The 16,786-nt window shown below is 60.9% G+C and overlaps 2 protein-coding genes across 4 annotated transcripts; both read left to right on the top strand.

Annotated features, from left to right (window-relative positions):
* Positions 1-76: 76 nt before the first annotated feature.
* On the top strand, positions 77-10,233 carry C13H2orf42 (chromosome 13 C2orf42 homolog). 3 transcript variants are annotated; one of them, XM_069801098.1, is made up of 9 exons: positions 77-179; positions 1,764-2,604; positions 3,301-3,411; positions 3,783-3,887; positions 5,417-5,521; positions 7,581-7,688; positions 8,622-8,722; positions 8,806-8,968; positions 10,010-10,233. In XM_069801098.1, exons 2-9 carry the CDS (start codon positions 1,776-1,778, stop codon positions 10,216-10,218), a joined length of 1,731 nt encoding a protein of 576 aa, XP_069657199.1. In that variant the 5' UTR covers positions 77-179; positions 1,764-1,775; the 3' UTR covers positions 10,219-10,233. The 3 variants fall into 3 exon arrangements, with proteins under 3 accessions (XP_069657199.1, XP_069657202.1, XP_069657201.1); XM_069801101.1 differs by lacking the exon at positions 77-179 and adding an exon at positions 336-471; XM_069801100.1 differs by lacking the exon at positions 77-179 and adding an exon at positions 491-915.
* Positions 10,234-14,375: 4,142 nt separating this feature from the next.
* On the top strand, positions 14,376-16,350 carry LOC138688722 (small ribosomal subunit protein uS3m-like). The gene is made up of 4 exons (XM_069801103.1): positions 14,376-14,444; positions 15,080-15,148; positions 15,222-15,333; positions 16,011-16,350. The coding sequence occupies exons 1-4, from the start codon at positions 14,412-14,414 to the stop codon at positions 16,292-16,294; spliced, it is 498 nt and encodes a 165-aa protein (XP_069657204.1). The 5' UTR covers positions 14,376-14,411; the 3' UTR covers positions 16,295-16,350.
* Positions 16,351-16,786: the final 436 nt, after the last annotated feature.

The raw sequence follows: 16,786 nt of genomic DNA on the forward strand, positions 1-16,786 counted from the left end.
GTGTAGTCCGCGGCTGCGGCCCCTCCGCGGACTACACCTCCCAGCGACCCCCGCGGCGCCCCACGTGACGTCGTCTGACCAATGAGAGCGAGCGAGCGGGCGCCACGGCGGAGGCGTGGGGCTGAAGCGCCCTCGCGGCGGTGCGGGCAGGAGCGGGGGGCGCGCGCGCCGCCGCCCAGGTAAGGGGAGGGGAGAGGCTGCGCCCGCGGGACAGGAAGTGACATCAAGGGGCGGGGAGGATGCTGGGAAACGGCGCGGCGGCGGGAGAGGGGGTGGGGGGCGCCGCCTTCCCGCCCCGTCGGCGGGGTGCGACGTCACGGCGACGGCGGTGACGTCAGCGCAGCGCCCGCCCCGGGGCCGAGGGTGGGCGAGGCGTTGCCGTTGAAGACGCGCCCCCCCCCAGATGAAGGGAGGGGATGGTGGGGGGGGTCCTGGGCCTACTGCTGAGGCGATCCGGGGCCTGGTCGTGAGGTGACCGGGGCTGAGGGGAGGCCCCGTTCCGGGTGACCGGCCCCGCGGGGTGTCCCGGTCCCGTTCCCGGTCCCGTTCCCGGGGGGGGCCCGGCCCGGCCTTCGGTGCAGGGGTTGGCGTCTGTGCTGGTCCCCGCTGGGCAAGCTCTGGTCCTTCCTCTCCTCTCGGTGGGCTCCTCTGGCCCTTCCTCTCACCCCGGCGGCGGGGGGACGTCAGGGGAACCCCCGGTGAGCCGTGCCCTGGCACAGACCCCCGGTTCTCTTTGTAGTTGGGCCGGGAGCTCATCCCTCCCGGTGCTGGCAGGCTTGATCCCACGTAAATGACCGTTGTGATCCCGGGACCGGCGTAAATTGCCTCAGGAGCAGCTTTTCGGCATCCCCCGTGTCTCGTGTCTCATCGCATCCACTTTGAGGTGCTGGGCGCCGAGGTCACATCCACTTTGAGGTGCTGGGTGCCGAGGCGTTGCAGCTCCGGCAGTGACAATAAACCTCCCTTTCGCCTCTGCCTGGGTGTCTCCCGTCTCTCGCCTGCTGCCCTCGCTGGGCACAAAGGCTGGCTCGAAGCCTCGGCTGCCGGCCTGCTGCCAAAAACCTGACACGGGTGGGTCGGGAAGGAATCGGCCCGTTTCTGTCCCGTTCGTGCAGGGGTTTCTCCCCACTGTCGCTGCCTTAGACTGCCGTTTCCACTTCGGCATTGCTCGGGGCGGCTCTGGCACGCTTGGCAACTGGTCGGGGGCTCTCTGAGCCCCCTCGCCCGCGCGTTCCCCCCCCCCCGCTTTATTTATGTCCCACATCCTTTATTTAATTTAATTTGCCCCCAGGGAGGGTGAACCCGTGGCTTGGGCCACGAGTGTGCACGTGCCAAAATCTCTCTTTTTAGCTTCATTTTCCTCCTACGCGGCTGAGACTGGGATATAGCAGGGGGTGGGTGCCAGGGTGGAGGCGGCAGGGTCCGGCCCTTCCAGGGGTGGCACTTTGTCGCTCCATGAAGGGAGTCATGCTGCCGTGGTGTGTCATGTCACACCCGGGCATCGCTTCGGCCCTCGGTGGCAAGGAAGGAGCTGAAGTAGCCGACGTGGGACTGCGACGGGGTGGCACGGTGGCTGGCAGGGACCCCTGCCCATCCCGCCAGGACCGGGCAGGCGGTCGCTTCCCCCCGCTCTCTCTCTTTCTCCCTTCTGTCTCTGCTGCTGCTGGGGACCGAGGACGGCTGCGTCCCCGCTGTCCCTCCTGTTCCATCTGCCCCTCCCAGGCTGTTAACTCACCCCTCCCCACCAATCTCTGCCCTTCCAGGTTCCCCGGAGGATGGAGCCAGCATCGGTGAGGACAAAAGTCCCCTCCTTCCTGTCCGACCTGGGGAAGGCTACACTCCGGGGTATCCGGAAATGTCCCCGCTGTGGCACTTACAACGGCACCCGAGGCCTGAGCTGCAAGAACAAGAACTGCGGGACTGTCTTCCGCTACGGCACACGCAAGCAGCCCGGCGTCGACGCTGTCAAGATCATCACCGGCTCCGACTTACAGGTTTATTCGGTGCGGCAGAGGGACCGGGGACCGGATTACCGGTGCTTTGTGGAGCTGGGGGTCTCGGAGACGGCCATCCAGACAGTAGATGGGACCATCATCACGCAGCTCAGCTCTGGCCGCTGCTATGTGCCTTCATGTCTGAAAGCGGCCACGCAAGGCGTGGTGGAGAACCAGTGCCAGCACGTCAAACTGGCCCTGAACTGCCAGACCGAGGCCACCCCCCTCACCCTGAAAAGCTCGGTGCTCAACTCCATGCAGGCTTCGCCCGAAACCAAACAAACCATATGGCAGCTGGCGACCGAGCCCACGGGACCGCTGGTGCAGCGGATCACCAAGAACGTCCTGGTGGTGAAGTGCAAGGCCAGCCAGAAGCACAGCCTCGGCTACCTGCATGCCTCCTTCGCCCAGAAAATGAGCGCCAAGACGCTGACGGACCACAGGTTCTCCTGCTCCTGCCAGGCTCTGAAGCCTGGCAAGGGCGGCCCGGCCGAGGAGGAGGCGCCGGCATCGCCGCGCTGCATTCACTTCTTCGCCTGTATCTGCGCCTTCGCCAGTGACGAGAGCCTGGCGCAGGAGTTTGCCGACTTCCTCACCTACGACTCCGGCGGTAGGCGGGGGGTGATGTGCAGAGGATTTGGGCGGGCTGTCAAGGGGCCCTGTCAGGCTGATGCCTCCCGCTCCTGCCCTGGCAGCTGCTTTGCTTTGCCTGGGTTGCCCTTACACCTGCTCCCTATCAGCACTTTGTTAGCTGGGGCTTTATTTCCTGCCCCGCTCCCTCTGCAAGCAGAGAGCTTTGTAGGGAGTGATTTCTCTGGGGCTGCAGCTTTGCCCCTGGCTCCCAGAGTGGGCTTGGAGCTGGGTCTCCTCTTCCCTTTGGGCTGGAGCAGTGCTGGGGAAGCCCAGCTCACTGCGAACCCCCCTCCAGTGGCAGCAGCTGCTGGGGTTTGGTCCCCCTGGGGGGGGGGGGGTGTGCACCCCAGTAGGTGTGCCCTGTCTTCAGTTACCCAAAGGTGAAAATCTGCCCTGAGGAAAGCAACCTGGGTCACATGAGTGAATTAAAATCATGGCTCATCTCAATGTTTCCCCCCCTCCCCGCCCCAAAAAAAGAAAGGTGTGTGTCTGCAGGGCTGGCAGGGATTTGGGGTTTCTCTGAGGATGTTTGGGGTGTGCTAGGAGGTCTCGGGGAGGGGGGGGGCAGGGGGGAGTGCTGGCGTGGGGAGGGGGACACGAGACCCCCGTGTCCCCGCAGCACTGCTGCGTTTGGTTGACATGCTTTTTAAGGACAGAGGCTTGTTTCTCCTAGGTCTGAAAGGGATGGTGGTCCCACAGTTGGTGAGTGGCCCCGAATCCACGGTGCAGGCTGGGGAGGTGGCTGCTGCTAAGCCCAAGAAGAGGAAAAAGGATGCGACGCCTGGTGAGTATCAGCTGCCGGCTCTGTGGGAGGGGGCGGACGTGGTCTGAAGCTGAAAGCCGTTGGTTGCCCAGCTGGCACGACTGCAGGAGGGGCAGCCCCGCCACGACCTGCCGGACTCGTAGCTGGCTGTGTCTGGTGGGAGCTTTTGGAGAGGCTCTGGGTGTCGAGCACACGCCTGCCCCGTGTCTGAGTGGGTCTTTTAGTGGTTGGCAGCAGTGTTTTAAGGTGGGAAAAGCTGTGGTGACAGCCCGCCCTAAGGAGAGAGGTGACTTTTCCCTCCCACCCACCCTGCCTGTGACAGGGGTGCTGGCATGGGGTGCCCGCAGACCTCCGGGACTCGTGCGCTGACGCTCTCTGAAACAATCCCTCAGGGACGCAGGCAACCAGCCCTCTCCTGGCTCAAGACCCAGCTCACAGCAACCCCAGGAGAAGCAGCCTGAAGAAGCCGGCCGTCGCCTCCTCGCTGAAAAGACAAGGTAAGCTTCGGCCGTGCACCTCACCGGCGGTCGGGAGCGCTCGGGGACCGGGCAGACGCCCGCGGCTGTCTGATTCGTGCCGCCGTAAACCCTGCGGAGGGGATGGCCGAGCCCTCTCCATCCGTCCCTGGCTCTAGGAGGCGAAATTGGGCTCCGTCACCCTCCCTGCTCCCTCGGTGTTACCGGTAGCTGTGTGTGTCTTGCGTAGCTTCGGGTGCTGGTGTAGCTCTGGCTGGCTGTAAGTGTGGTTGTCGGAGAGGGACGATGCCAGCACGCTCCCGGGGTGGCTCGCTCTTTGGTGGATTTCTTGGTGCGGCAAGCTGAAAGAAGTTGGCTTGTGGTGGTGCCAGTGCGGGAGTGAGTGGGACAGCCGTTGTTACATTAATGTCTCCTGATGCAATTAAGTGCCCTCCTGGGTAAAATGGGTAGGCGAATCAGTTCAGGCGAAGTTGTGAACTGGTTTCCATTGCTTTTTTCCCACCGCCGGTGTATGCGGTATCTCTTAATGATGTCCAGAGCTGCTGGGCGGAGGGGACGTGCGGCCAGGGTAGCGGTGGTTTCTAGTGGCAGATTCTTGCCCAGAAGCACCGTCAGGGATCTGGCCGGGTGTGGGGAGCATGCCAGCTGTGAAGGAGACGATGGCAACGCGGGTAACCCTGGCCACCTCGGGGAGATTGTTTTGGGCACGTCATATGTAGTAACTGTTGTCCATGAGCAGACGGCTGTGTGTTCCTACGTGTTTATAGGTGATGTCTGAAGAGGGAAGGATCAGTTCGATGCCATGAAAACCTGTGGGTTTTCCCAGCGACTCGGAGCCCTTTAGAGAAAGCTGCTCTTGCTGCTCGTAATGGTCTGTGCCAGGGTTGCAGCCTTTGTTTAGTGCTCTTGTTTAGTGCTTTAGTTCCTCTTTTAGCTTTAGTTTTGGCCTAGAAAGTGGTACAAATCTCTTCTTATTTTTCCCCTTCCCCCCTGAGACAGAGCGCATCCATCTCGCCCCACAGCCTGCGATGGCTCGGTTGGCTCCTGCAAACGCCCCCGGGAGCGTGTCGGCGCTCACGGGGAGGGGAGGACGTGTCGGGTCCCGCTCCCGGGGATTGGAACTGCAAAGGCAGCTGCCCGGTGAGACGGCGTAATTGTACCACAGTGCTGAGGCGGCAGCTCTTGCCGAGAGCAGACGGGGGTTTTAAAAGAAGGCATGGCCACAGTTAAAGCAGTCCTGCGTTTCCAAGCCCTGGGAGCGAGGTGCCCAAGGCAGCAGCATCTAAATCATCGAGCTGGTGGAAAGACAGTTTTGTTGTTGTTTGTTTGTTTGTTTGTTGTCCTGCTGCCTTTCTGAGCTCTGTTTAACACAGGGAGTCGTGTCTGTGCTGCCGGGGAAACTCGTGCAGGTAAAACGGGGAATACTGGACTGGAACTGCGCCTGCAGGGCAGCCGCTCAGGCTCGGTTATTTCTCCTGCCCGTCTGGTTTGGCACTTCAATTTTTTGTATGCCGATGTGGATTCTGATTTCCCTTCCCTTTCTTTTGCAGGCTGTACCCAGCTGCTGGACGAGTCACAGGTGACCCTCTCCTTCCAGGACTGGCTGGCCAGCGTCACCGAACGCATCCATCAAACCATGCATTACCAGTTTGAGGGTAAGGCTTCGAGGACCACCTCGGGAGAGCCTTTGGGCATCTCTCCGCTCTGCACGCCACCTCTGTCATTAAGCTCTTGGCAGCATTAAATAACTAACTAACTGTTAGCCCTGAGGGAGGCGAGTGCTTTGCCCAGCTTGGTGCAAATGTTGTTATTTTACCTTGGGAAGTTTCTGTTGGCTTTGATTTGTTTCTTGAACGTGGGCTTAATGCTTATCAGCAGCCTGGTGTTTGTGTTTGTTTGGTTTGTGTTTGTTTGGTTTGTGTTGGTGTTGTTTATCGTGGGGAAGGGAGAAATTCCCATAGAGCTTATAGAGGCTTGAATTCAAACTGCATGGGGCTGTGCAGAGGAGGTGAGGTAAAGTAAGGTGAGATGCCTCACGTGACATTAGGTCTCAGAAATGCTGGCAATCCACTTTTCCTCCTGTGGCTGTCCAGAGCACTCTGCTGTCTCCCTCACCCCCACCACGTCTCAATGGCAGGGCTCTGGTGCCCCCCCTGCACATATGGCTAGAGGCAATGGCTTGTGGCTGTAATACCGGGGGGGGGGGGGGGAAATACTGTCAGTCACCTGCACTGCTCCACTGCCCCAGCAAGTGAGCAGAACGGGACTTGTGTGGGCAGCAGGGCACATCTTTGTCCTGTCCTCCACCCCAAGGCAGCAGCTTGTGTTTGTTAGAGCTGTAAAAATCCATAATGGGGATGTACTTTGTAAGTAAGTAAGTTTCTTGGCTGCTGGGAGAGGTGTGCCTGGCAGGCAGGTGCTGCTGGGCTCACTTGAAGAGAAGGACCCCCAAAAAATGCCTGAAGGGGAGAAGCTCTTTCCAAGCAACATAAGAGCACTGTGAGTTAGTTTGTCACATAGGACAAACAAACAAAAACACACACGTCCTGCTATTCAGCAGCTGTCACTGCAAGGTGTCATTAAGTGCAGGAAGCATGCAGGGATGCAGCCACTGGCAGCAACAGCTACGAGCCACAGTCTGTTGTGTTCAGCTCATGGTTGGACTCACTGATCTTAAGGGTCCTTTCCGACCTAAATGAATCTGTGGTTCGTAAAGAAGACAGGTTGCCACCACCTGGCCCCCTTCAGCAGCATTACCCTCACTTACTCACTTAGCAGAGTGACCCACAGGCTGCAGGGGCACAGCCCCACTGCCACGCTCCCCAGGATGAGGCAGACAGGGACATGCTGGAACAGGTCCAGCACAGGATGGCAGAGCTAATAGAGGGACTGGGGTCCCTAGCAATGAGCCAGGGCTGTCACCTGGAGCACAGACAGCATGAGGGAGGAGTCACTGCTCAGGAAGATCTTAGAATAGCTCGAGGCAGAAGGGACTCTGGCATGCTTTAACCCCAGTCAGCAACTGGCACCGCAGAGCTGCTCACTCCCTGCTCCTGTCCCATGGGATGAAGAAGAGAATCTAGAGTAAGTAAACTCACAGGCTGAGTTAAGAACAGTTTAATAATAAAGTATGATTGATAGTAGTGAAGAGGAAGATAACAAAGAGTGAAATAAACATAACCCAAGAAAAGACAAGTAAGTGACACAGTGCAATTGCTCACCCCCTGCTGACAGATGCCCGAGCAGCCATCCCCCCCCTTAGCCAGTTCCCCCCAGTTTATATACTGAGCACAATGTTCTGTGGTATAGGATATCCCTTTGTCTAATTCAGGGCAGCTGTCCTGGCCCTGTTCCCTCCCAGCTTCTGCACCTGCTTGATGGCAGAGTATGGGAAACTGAAAAATCCTTAACTGTGGGTAAAAGTGAAGTGCTGCTTAACAACTAAAAGGAGCTCCTCACAAGACTAGATGTTGCTGTACTGCCTGAGCTAAGGGGAGAGAGGGTCTGGGGAAAGGTCACAAAGTAAAGTAACAAAGTCTGAATTCAAGAAAATAGTTTACTGCGAAGGGGCAGCAGATCCCACCAGTGCTTTTCAAGCCAGCTGTTGGAGGCAGCAGTAGTGAAGATACTGAAACCTTGAGGAGTATGGGGGGAGGCTGTGCTTGAACACCACCACTGCCTCACCCCATGTCTTCTTGTTCATGCCCACAACAGGCAAGCCTGAGCCGCTGGTGTTCCACATCCCTCAGGCTTTCTTTGACGCACTGCAGCAGAGGATCTCCAGCGGGAGCACAAAGAAGAGGCTGCCCAACTCCACTACAGGTAAGAAACAAACACACTTACATGCAGACTAGCCCCTTTGCCTACTGGTTAAGGCAGGCTGCTTTTGGAGGAAAAAAACCAGCAGCAGCCACACCAAGAGAAAAGATTCCTTGGTCCCCCTTGGTTTCGAGCAGCTTTTCCCCTCCCTGCAGCTAAGTGGGAAATAGTGCAGCTGTGCAACCAAGCCCTAGGGCAGAGGACACAAGCTAAGCAGGAGACACAGCCTCTGTTATGCAGGGCAATGCCATTGGCTCACACCTAAGTCTAGCCTAAAGCCCCAGCCTGATCATGAGCACTGGCTCTCTCAGCATTTAGCAGGGCACAAGAGTAGCACAAGCCAGGGCTGTGAGAGTAAACCCCAGTGAGGCTTAAAGCTGAGACTTTACTCCCCACATCACCTCCACTGAGCTCTGCCTCTGAGCCAAAGGGCAGGTCACATCACCACCCTCAATGCTGGCAAGTATCATTGCCGCTTTACACCCTCTCTACTACACAAGCGTGGAGTATAAAGCCAAACTTCAGCACGCACTCAGGGCTCTCTATAAAGTTAAATACATCACATTAGCACTGCAGGAGCACAAGTCGCTGCCTCTGCTGCAGCAAGGCCCCAGGACCACCAACACCAGCCCCATTTGGGTCCCCATCAGTACAAGCTGAGACAAAAAGCACATCTCTGAAGCCCAACATCAGTTAAAATTCACTTTATTAGTAGGTATTAACAGAGCCATGGGGAAGAGTCCACCAGCAAGGACAAAGTCAGACACTCAGGAGCTGGGGCTGCCTCCCAGAGAAGGCAGGTAGCCACAAGCTGGAGTAAGACCTGAGGCCAAAGAAAACAAAGAAAAAGGGGGAGAACAGGGTGAAAACAAAGCACCCCAGGTTTCACAGTGAGCTACACCCCCCCACCCCTCACTGCCCTTTCCCTCCCCACAGCTTTTGTCCGCAAGGATGCCCTTCCCCTGGGCACCTTCTCCAAGTACACATGGCACATCACCAACGTCCTGCAGGTCAAGCAGATCTTTGATACACCTGAGGTAAGGAGGGGAGGCAGCCCCCCAGCCCCACTGCTGCCCCTTAACCCAGCCACTCACCTGGGTGCTCCCATACTTGCTGGCAGCTGCCACTGGAGATCACACGCAGCTTCATCCAGAACCGGGATGGGACCTATGAGCTCTTCAGGTGCCCCAAGGTGGAGGTGGAGAGCATCGCTGAGGCCTATGGGCACCTGGAAAAGCAGCCAGCCATCCGGCCCCTAGAGCTCAAGACCTTCCTCAAAGTGGGTAAGTGGGGCAAGCTCAGCTCCCAGCCCACCTTGGGGGGGAACACCCAGCCCAGCCAGGCAGCCCCAGAGGTGCCCTGGCCCAGGAGCCAAGCTGGTCTTGGAGGGACACCAGTGGATCCCACCAGCCCCCCAAGAAGACTTCCCCCCCAGTGTGGGAGCAACAGCCCAAGCCTCCTGCCAGAAGCCCAGAGCAGCAAGACACCTGCAGAGCTATAGCAGGGAGCACAGGCCCACCCCCCTCCTCTGCTAGCAGCTCTTTTAAGTGCTGCATTCTTCCTCCATGCCTGGGACTGGGGGCGTCCCAGCAAGAGGGGCGTCCCAGCAAGAGGGGCGTCCCAGCAAGAGGGGCGTCCCAGCAAGAGGGGCGTCCCAGCAAGAGGGGCGTCCCAGCAAGAGGGGCGTCCCAGCAAGAGGGGCGTCCCAGCAAGAGGGGCGTCCCAGCAAGAGGGGCGTCCCCACCCACCCTGACAGGCCAGCCCCCAGGAACAAGGTGGACCCCCCTTGTTCCTACCTACACACAGACCCCCCACCCAGGGGGCCCCAAAGCCCAAAGGAGGGGCCCCAAAGCCCAAAGGGGCCCCCCCTCAGACCCCCCTCCTCCCAGGGGGGCCCCAAAGCCCAAAGGGGCCCCCCCTCAGACCCCCCTCCTCCCAGGGGGGCCCCAAAGCCCAAAGGGGCCCCCCCTCAGACCCCCCCCCTCCCAGCAGAGGGGGGTCCTCCCCCTGGGGGAGGGGCCCCCACGCAGGGAGGGGCCCCAGTCACACATCAGCCCCCAGTGCATGCCCACCCTCCCTCCCCCACCAAAAAAAAAAAATTTTTTTTAAATAATCTCAAACACTTGAGATAGGTCCAGCAACACAGAGGGGCCCCCACCACGACGGGGGAAAACCCCCCGAACAAATACACCCGACTCTCTTTTCCCCCCCCAACACCACAGCACCCACAACAAACCGCAGTCAACACACACAAAAACCGGCAAACAACAACCTCAAGGGCAGAGGACCCTCAGCCCACTCTCTCTTCTTCCCCCCCCCCCCAGGAAACACCTCCCCCACGCAGAAGGAGCCCACCCCCTTCATCATCGAGTGGATCCCAAACATCCTCCCACAGTCCCGCATCGGCGAGCTCCGCATCAAGTTCCAGTACGGCCACCACGGCGGTCCCCAGCCCGGCGCCGACCGCCGCCCCCCCGCCGCCGCCGAGCCGGCGCTGGAGCTCCCCCCCCTCACCGCCATCGCCTTCCCCTGAGCCCCCGGGGGGGACCGGCACCCACCCGGACCGCCCGGGCCAACTCCGCAGCGCTGCTTCTCCGCCGACGCGACCGCCTGCGAAAAATAAAACATTCACGCGGCGCGGGTGCCCCGAGCCTCCCTGCGCCCGCCACGGGAGGGGGCAGAGCTGGGGGCTGCAACAACCCGGGAACCCCCAGGCGGGGGGGTCACACCGAGGGCGGCCCAGCCTTGAAGGGGGGCTTCGGCCAACACCTAGGCAAGGGGGGGCACAGAACGGCGGGGCTCCAGCCACCCCTGGGAAAGAGGGGAGGGAGAGAACGCCCAACCGCCACCCCCCCCAGGGGCTCCGAGGGTCCTTACCCGGGTCTCCCCACCTTGCGGAGCCCACCGCCCGCTCCTCAGCTGCGGGAGCCGCACCACGTCCTGGAAGACAAAAAAAAGACAGCACCCCCCCGGGGAACACACAGCCCCCCAGGGCACGGTCACCGACACCCCAGCCAGGGCCAGCAGAACCAGAGGCACCTTACCCCGCACTTCATCCATCCCTCCTCCAGCAGAGCCGAGGACACGCACCCGCGAGGCTGAAAGACAAACACGCGGGGCCGCCGCGTGCTGGGGGGGCCGCCCGGGACCCCCCCGCACACGCTCCAAAGACAGGGCCAAGCCCCCCCAGGCGTCACCTGCTGCCTGGGGGACAAGACGAAGGGCCCCCCGCACCCGCGGCGGAGCGGCTCCACAAACCGACTCTGCCGGGGCACGGAACCCCCGGGGTTCGCTCATCCGGGGCTGAGCCCGGCGGCCGAGCTCCGAGCTCCACCTGCAAGAGAAGAGAGCACGCAGGCACAAAGACATCAAACTCCAGCCCAGCGACCCCCCCGAAGCCCCCCACTCACCTTCCCCTCGGCCCCACAACAGGGCTGGGGGGGGGGGGGGCGCAGCACCCACCTGCAGATAAACATCCTGATCCGAGCCCCCGGCTCCGCTTCTCCGCCAACACAAGCACCTGCAAAAATAAAAAATTCACACATCCTGGGTGCCCCGAGCCTCCCTGCACCCACCACGGGAGGGGGCAGAGCTGAGGGCTGCAACAACCCGGGAACCCCCAGGCAGAGGGGTATCACACCAAGGGCAGTCCAGGCTTGAAAGGGGGGGCTTAAACTAACAGCCAGGGCTGGAGGGCACCCAGCGACCGGGACACCCCCTGCTCACAGCAGGATGGAGACACAGCACCCCACAAACTCACCTGGGGGGCAAGGGCTGTGCCCCCCCCAGCAGCTCTCCAAGCCAGCACCCACACAGGATGGGATCCCCTCAAAGGCAGCTCTCTTCAAATGCCTCCCATTCAGCACCCAGGGCCTCCCCGTAGCTCCCAGCAGCCCCCACAGGGGTTTAAAAGGCCGCCGGATTGGGCCCTGCCCAGGCCCCCAATGGGACACAGCTGTGCTGAGGGGAGGGCCAGCCCCCCAGCAGCTGGGGCTCATCGCTTCGTTAGCACAGCTGGCCTCGTTACCACCTGGCCCTGCACCCAGGCACCCTTCCCAGGGGGTGTGGGGGGTGTGGATGCAGGGTAGGGGATGGAGGGTGCAGGGTGCAAGGGGGGGGGTCTCTCCTTGCACAAGGGCATTGCATAGGGGGGATCTCACGTTGCACGTGGTGGGGGTATTGCTTTGCACGGGGGGGGGCATCATGCAAGGGGCAGGGTGCAGAGCGGGGGGCTTTGCATGGGGCGGGGGGCATCGCCTCACACGGGGACACAGCCTGGCACGGGCACCTTGCATGGGGACATCTTGCACGAGGGCACCGCGTGTGTGTGTCTCCCCTTATCCTTGGGGTTCACCCCCGCCATCCCCAAGTGCCAGCACAGCGTACGCAGCCTGGGGCAGCCCCCCACCCTGCCCCAGCATCTACCTGCCCCCCGTGCCCACCAGTGCCCACCAGTGCCATCCCAGTGCCCCCTCAGCGACAACCCAGTCCCCCATGGGTCCCTGCCCCATGCTCACCAGTACACCTCAAGAACATCCAGTATCCCCCTGTACCCCTACAGTATCCCCCGTTACCACCAGTGCTCCCCAGTACCTCTCAATACCCACCCAGTACCCCCAGTACTTCCCAATAACCCCCCAGTAGCCCCAAGTACCCCCAGTACCTTCCAGTACCCCCAGTGCTCCCAGTAGCCCCATATACCCCCAGTGCCCCCCATTACCCCCAGTACCCCCATTACTACTACTACTACTGTCTATCTGGACTTCAGCAAGGCTCACAGCACACTCCTTGAGAAGCTGGCGGCTCATGGCTTAGACAAGTGTACTCTTCGCTGGGTGAAAAACTGGCTGGCTGGACGAGCCCAGAGGGTTGTAGTGAACAGAGCTAAACCCAGTTGGTGCCCGGTCACGAGTGGTGTTACCCAGGTCTCAGTTTTGGGGCCAGTTCTCTTTATTATCTTTATCAACGATCTGGACAAGGGGATTCAGTGCACCCCAAGCAAGTTTGCAGACGATGCCAAGTTGGGAGGGAGGGTCGATCTGCTCGAGGGTAGGAAGGCTCTACAGAGGGATCCAGACAGGCTGGATCCGTGGGCCAAGGCCAACCATATGAGGTTCAACAACATCAAGTGCCGGGTCCTGCACTTCGGTCACAACAACCCCATGCGACGCTACGGGCTTGGGGAAGAGTGACTCGAAAGCTGCCCGACAGAAAAAGACCCGGGGGTGCCGGTAGGCAGCCGGCTAAATACGAGCCAGCAGTGTGCCCAGGTGGCCAGGAAGGTCAACGGCATCCTGGCCCATATCAGAAAGAGCGTGGCCAGCAGGACCAGGGAGGTGATCGTTCCCCTGTACTCAGCACTGGTGAGGCCGCACCTCGAGTCCTGTGTTCAGTTTTGGGCCCCTCACTACAGGAAAGACATGGAGGTGCTGGAGCGTGTCCAGAGAAGGGCAACCAAGCTGGTGAGGGGCCTGGAGCACAAGTCTTACGAGGAGCGGGTGAGGGAACTGGGGTGGTTTAGTCTGGAGAAGAGGAGGCTGAGGGGAGACCTGATCGCTCCCTACAACTACCTGAAAGGAGGCTGTAGTGATGTGGGTGCTGGTCTCTTCTACCAAGTAACTAGTGATAGGACGAGAGGAAATGGCCTCAAGTTGCGCCAAGGGAGGTTTAGATTGGATATTAGGAAACATTTCTTTACTGAAAGGGTTGTCAGGCATGGGAACAGGCTGCCCAGGGAAGTGGTGGAGTCACCGTCCCTGGAGGTATTCCAAAAGCGCGTAGACAAGGCACTTCAGGACATGGTTTAGTGGGCATGGTTGACGGTTGGACTCGATGATCTTGAAGGTCTTTTCCAACCTAAATGGCTCTATGATTACCCCCAGTACCCCCCATTACTCCCTGTTATCGAAATCTGGAATAAAACTCCTTAACACCAATGTGAAGTTAAGAAGCACGCACTTCATTTATTGCAGCGCTGGGGACACGGGGGATCGCTCCTCCAAAGGCATGTCCCGCTTAGTATCAAAATCCATCAGTTTTTATAGACTTTTTCTGTCCGGTCATTGTTACGTAAGCTCTTTCCATAAAAACACATACTATGCTCATTCTTAAATTTAACCTTTCTAATGGTTGGTCCTATGATTATATAACCTTATCAATACTCTTATTTAAAAACAATCATTGGTCAGTTACACTTAGCTCTACTGATTGGAACCTTTGATACTCAAATCAAGTTGGGAAGGGTAAGGGGGTTTCCAAGCAGCAAACTGGTGTCCACGACGGTCTCCTTAGTTTCTTAAAACAGAACATAGAAAGACCAGTAACTTCCTGGTGAGGTTTCTAGGGTCAGCTATTTCAAACCTTAACAATATTAAGGTTCTTATAGTCACACATAACACAGTTCCTAAAGTTTCTATGGCTACGTTTCAAACTTCACAATCCTATACGTTATGCTTCACAATTTTACTTCTTAATCAAACCTAACTCTTCTATGTGATTAAATTTTGATTTCTTTACCAAAATATTTGCAACACCCCCAGCACCCCCATTACCCCCAGTATCACCCCCACTACCCCCAGTATCCCCCATTACCCCCAATAACCCCCATTACCCCCAGAACCCCCCCAGTACCCCCAGTCTCCCGCCCCAGTGCCCCCATTCCTCCCCCGCGGCCTCCAGCCGCCAGGGGGCGCCGCCGCCGCCTTCGCCCCGCCCCGCCGTGCCAAGATGGCGGCGCCCACGGCTGCCCGGGCGCTGCGGGTGAGGGACGGGACGGGGCTGGGGGGACACCGGGGGGGGGGCACCGGGGGTGGGGGGCACCGGGGGCTCCAGCCCGGCGGTATGGGCTGTGGGGGGCTCTGGGGACACCGGCTGTGGGGGGGACAATGGGCACAGGGGACACCAGGCCTGGGGGACACTGGGGACAGCGGCTGTGGGGGGCTCTGTGGACACTGGATATGGGGGACACTGGCTGTGGGGGGACACTGGGCATAGGGGATGCCAGGCATGGGGCACACTGGGGACACCGGGTGTGGGGGGCACCAGGACACTGGATATGGGGAGACACCTGGTATGGGGGGCACTGGGGACATTGGGCGTAGGTGTGGGGGACACTGGGTGTGGGCGACACTGGGGATGGGGGGACACCAGGTGTGGGGGGCACTGGTCACAGGAGGCTGCAGGGACGGCGTGTCAGGGGGACTCTGGCAATGGTGGCCCCGCTCTGGGGACAGCAGGCAGGGGGTCACAGGGCAGGGTGGGAGGGCTCCAGGCATGGGGGACACTGGGGACACTGGCTATTGGGAGCACGGGGGGCTGGGCAGGGCCAGACACCCCCCCCTCTGCCCCGGCCACTGTGGGGTGCCTGCTGTCCCTCACCCCTGTCACCTCACCAGGCAGTGCCCCGCATCCGCCCCATCCCCGAGGGCCCCCGCCACCTCCACACCACCCCCGCCTGCCTCAAGGTAAGCCCTGGGGGTGCCCCCTCCCCGCCTCCCCCGCCGGGTCCCCCCGCTTCTGATGCCACCATCCCCACAGACACGGGCGGCGCGCGTGCGCGTGGGCAAAGGGGACAAGCCGGTGACCTATGAGCAGGCGCACGCCCCCCACTACATCGCCCACCGCAAGGGCTGGCTCTCCCTGCACACCGGTGGGTCACCCCACGTCCCACCCCCCCACATCCCAGGGATGGGGAGGGGACCATGATGGGGCAGCGGGGATGGGGGCGCGTGGGGCACGGGGCGCCCGTGGGCATTGTGGGAATGGGGGGTGTGGGGATGGGGACATACGGGGCATGAGGGCATTGCGGGGATGGGGTGTTGTGGGGACAGGGATATGTGGGGCACACGGGCATTGCAGGGGGGGACAGGGGCACATGGGGCACAAGGGCATCTGTGGAGATGGGCCACGGGACTGCATGGGGACAGGGACATGTGGGGCACATGGGCATGGAGTGGGCAGGAGGATGTGGGGCACACAGGCATCGTGGGGACAGGACACATGGACATCTTGGGGACCAGGACGTGTAGGGCACATGGGTGTCACAGGGACGGGGCCAGGTGGGGCATGAGGGCACTGTGGGGACGGGCCGTGGGGCATCGTGGGGACGGGGACATGTGGGGCACAGGGATGTTGTAGGGACAGGAGCACGTTGGGCACACGGGCATCATGGGGATGGGACACACGGTCATCGTGGGGACGGGGACGTGTGGGACACATGGCCGTGGCGGGGCCAGTGATGTGCGGGGCGGGCACACGGTGACGGTGTGGCCGGCGTGACCTGGCGAGGCGCATCGGTGCCGGCGCCGACCCTCTCTGTGCCCGCAGGGAACCTGGCCGAGGAGCCGGGCGCGGCGGAGCGGGCGGTGGAGGACGCCTTCCTGCGCCGATTCTTCTACGGCACCTTCCCCGGCATCCTGGCGGACGAGATTGTGCTGAAGCGCCGCGCCAACCTGCTGGTGGTCTGCCTGGTGCTGGCGCGGGGCCTGCCGCCCTCCAAGCTCTACTTTCTGGTGGGCTACGCCGAGACCCTCCTCTCCCACTTCTACAAGTGCCCCGTGCGCCTGGAGCTGCAGACGGTGCCCGCCAAGGTGGTCTACAAGTACCTCTAGCGTCCAGCAGTGTCCCCCCGGGGCGGGGGGCGGAATAAAGCGGGGGTTTGTACCCACCACGCCTCGCCTGTGGGTCTTAGAGGGGTTGGGGGGGGCACCCCATTGCTGTGGGGTGGGCCTGGCCCCGCAACACTCCTGTGCCCCGAATGGCCCCATCCCTGCGGTGCCCGTGTGCCCCCTGTGTCCCTGTCCCCACAATGTCCACGTGCCCCCTGTGTTCCTGTCCTGATAGTGCCCATGTGCCCCACATGTCACTGTCCCCGTGATGCCCATTGTGCCCCACATGGCCCAGTGATGCCCTCATGCCCCATGTGGCCCCGTCCCTGTGGGCCCCATCGCTGCCATGCCCCTGTGCCCCACGTGTCCTTGTCCCTGTGATGCCCACGTGCCCCACAGGGCTCCATCCCCACCGTCCCCTCACACCCCATATGTCCCCATCACCCTGGTGCCCACATGCTCCACACATCCTGATCCCGTGTCCCCGTCCCTGCG

The sequence above is a fragment of the Haliaeetus albicilla genome, chromosome 13 (genome assembly GCF_947461875.1).
Source record: "Haliaeetus albicilla chromosome 13, bHalAlb1.1, whole genome shotgun sequence".
Classification (NCBI taxonomy): Eukaryota; Metazoa; Chordata; class Aves; order Accipitriformes; family Accipitridae; genus Haliaeetus; species Haliaeetus albicilla.

Bases quoted from the DNA above. Each gene is read 5' to 3' on its own strand.
- C13H2orf42 (XM_069801098.1), top strand. From the start codon at position 1,776: ATGGAGCCAGCATCGGTGAGGACAAAAGTCCCCTCCTTCCTGTCCGAC. The intron at 2,605-3,300 runs GTAGGCGGGGGG...TGTTTCTCCTAG, and splicing joins CCTCACCTACGACTCCGGCG to GTCTGAAAGGGATGGTGGTC. The intron at 3,888-5,416 runs GTAAGCTTCGGC...TTTCTTTTGCAG, and splicing joins CTCCTCGCTGAAAAGACAAG to GCTGTACCCAGCTGCTGGAC.
- LOC138688722 (XM_069801103.1), top strand. From the start codon at position 14,412: ATGGCGGCGCCCACGGCTGCCCGGGCGCTGCGG. The intron at 14,445-15,079 runs GTGAGGGACGGG...TCACCTCACCAG, and splicing joins CGGCTGCCCGGGCGCTGCGG to GCAGTGCCCCGCATCCGCCC. The intron at 15,334-16,010 runs GTGGGTCACCCC...CTGTGCCCGCAG, and splicing joins CTGGCTCTCCCTGCACACCG to GGAACCTGGCCGAGGAGCCG.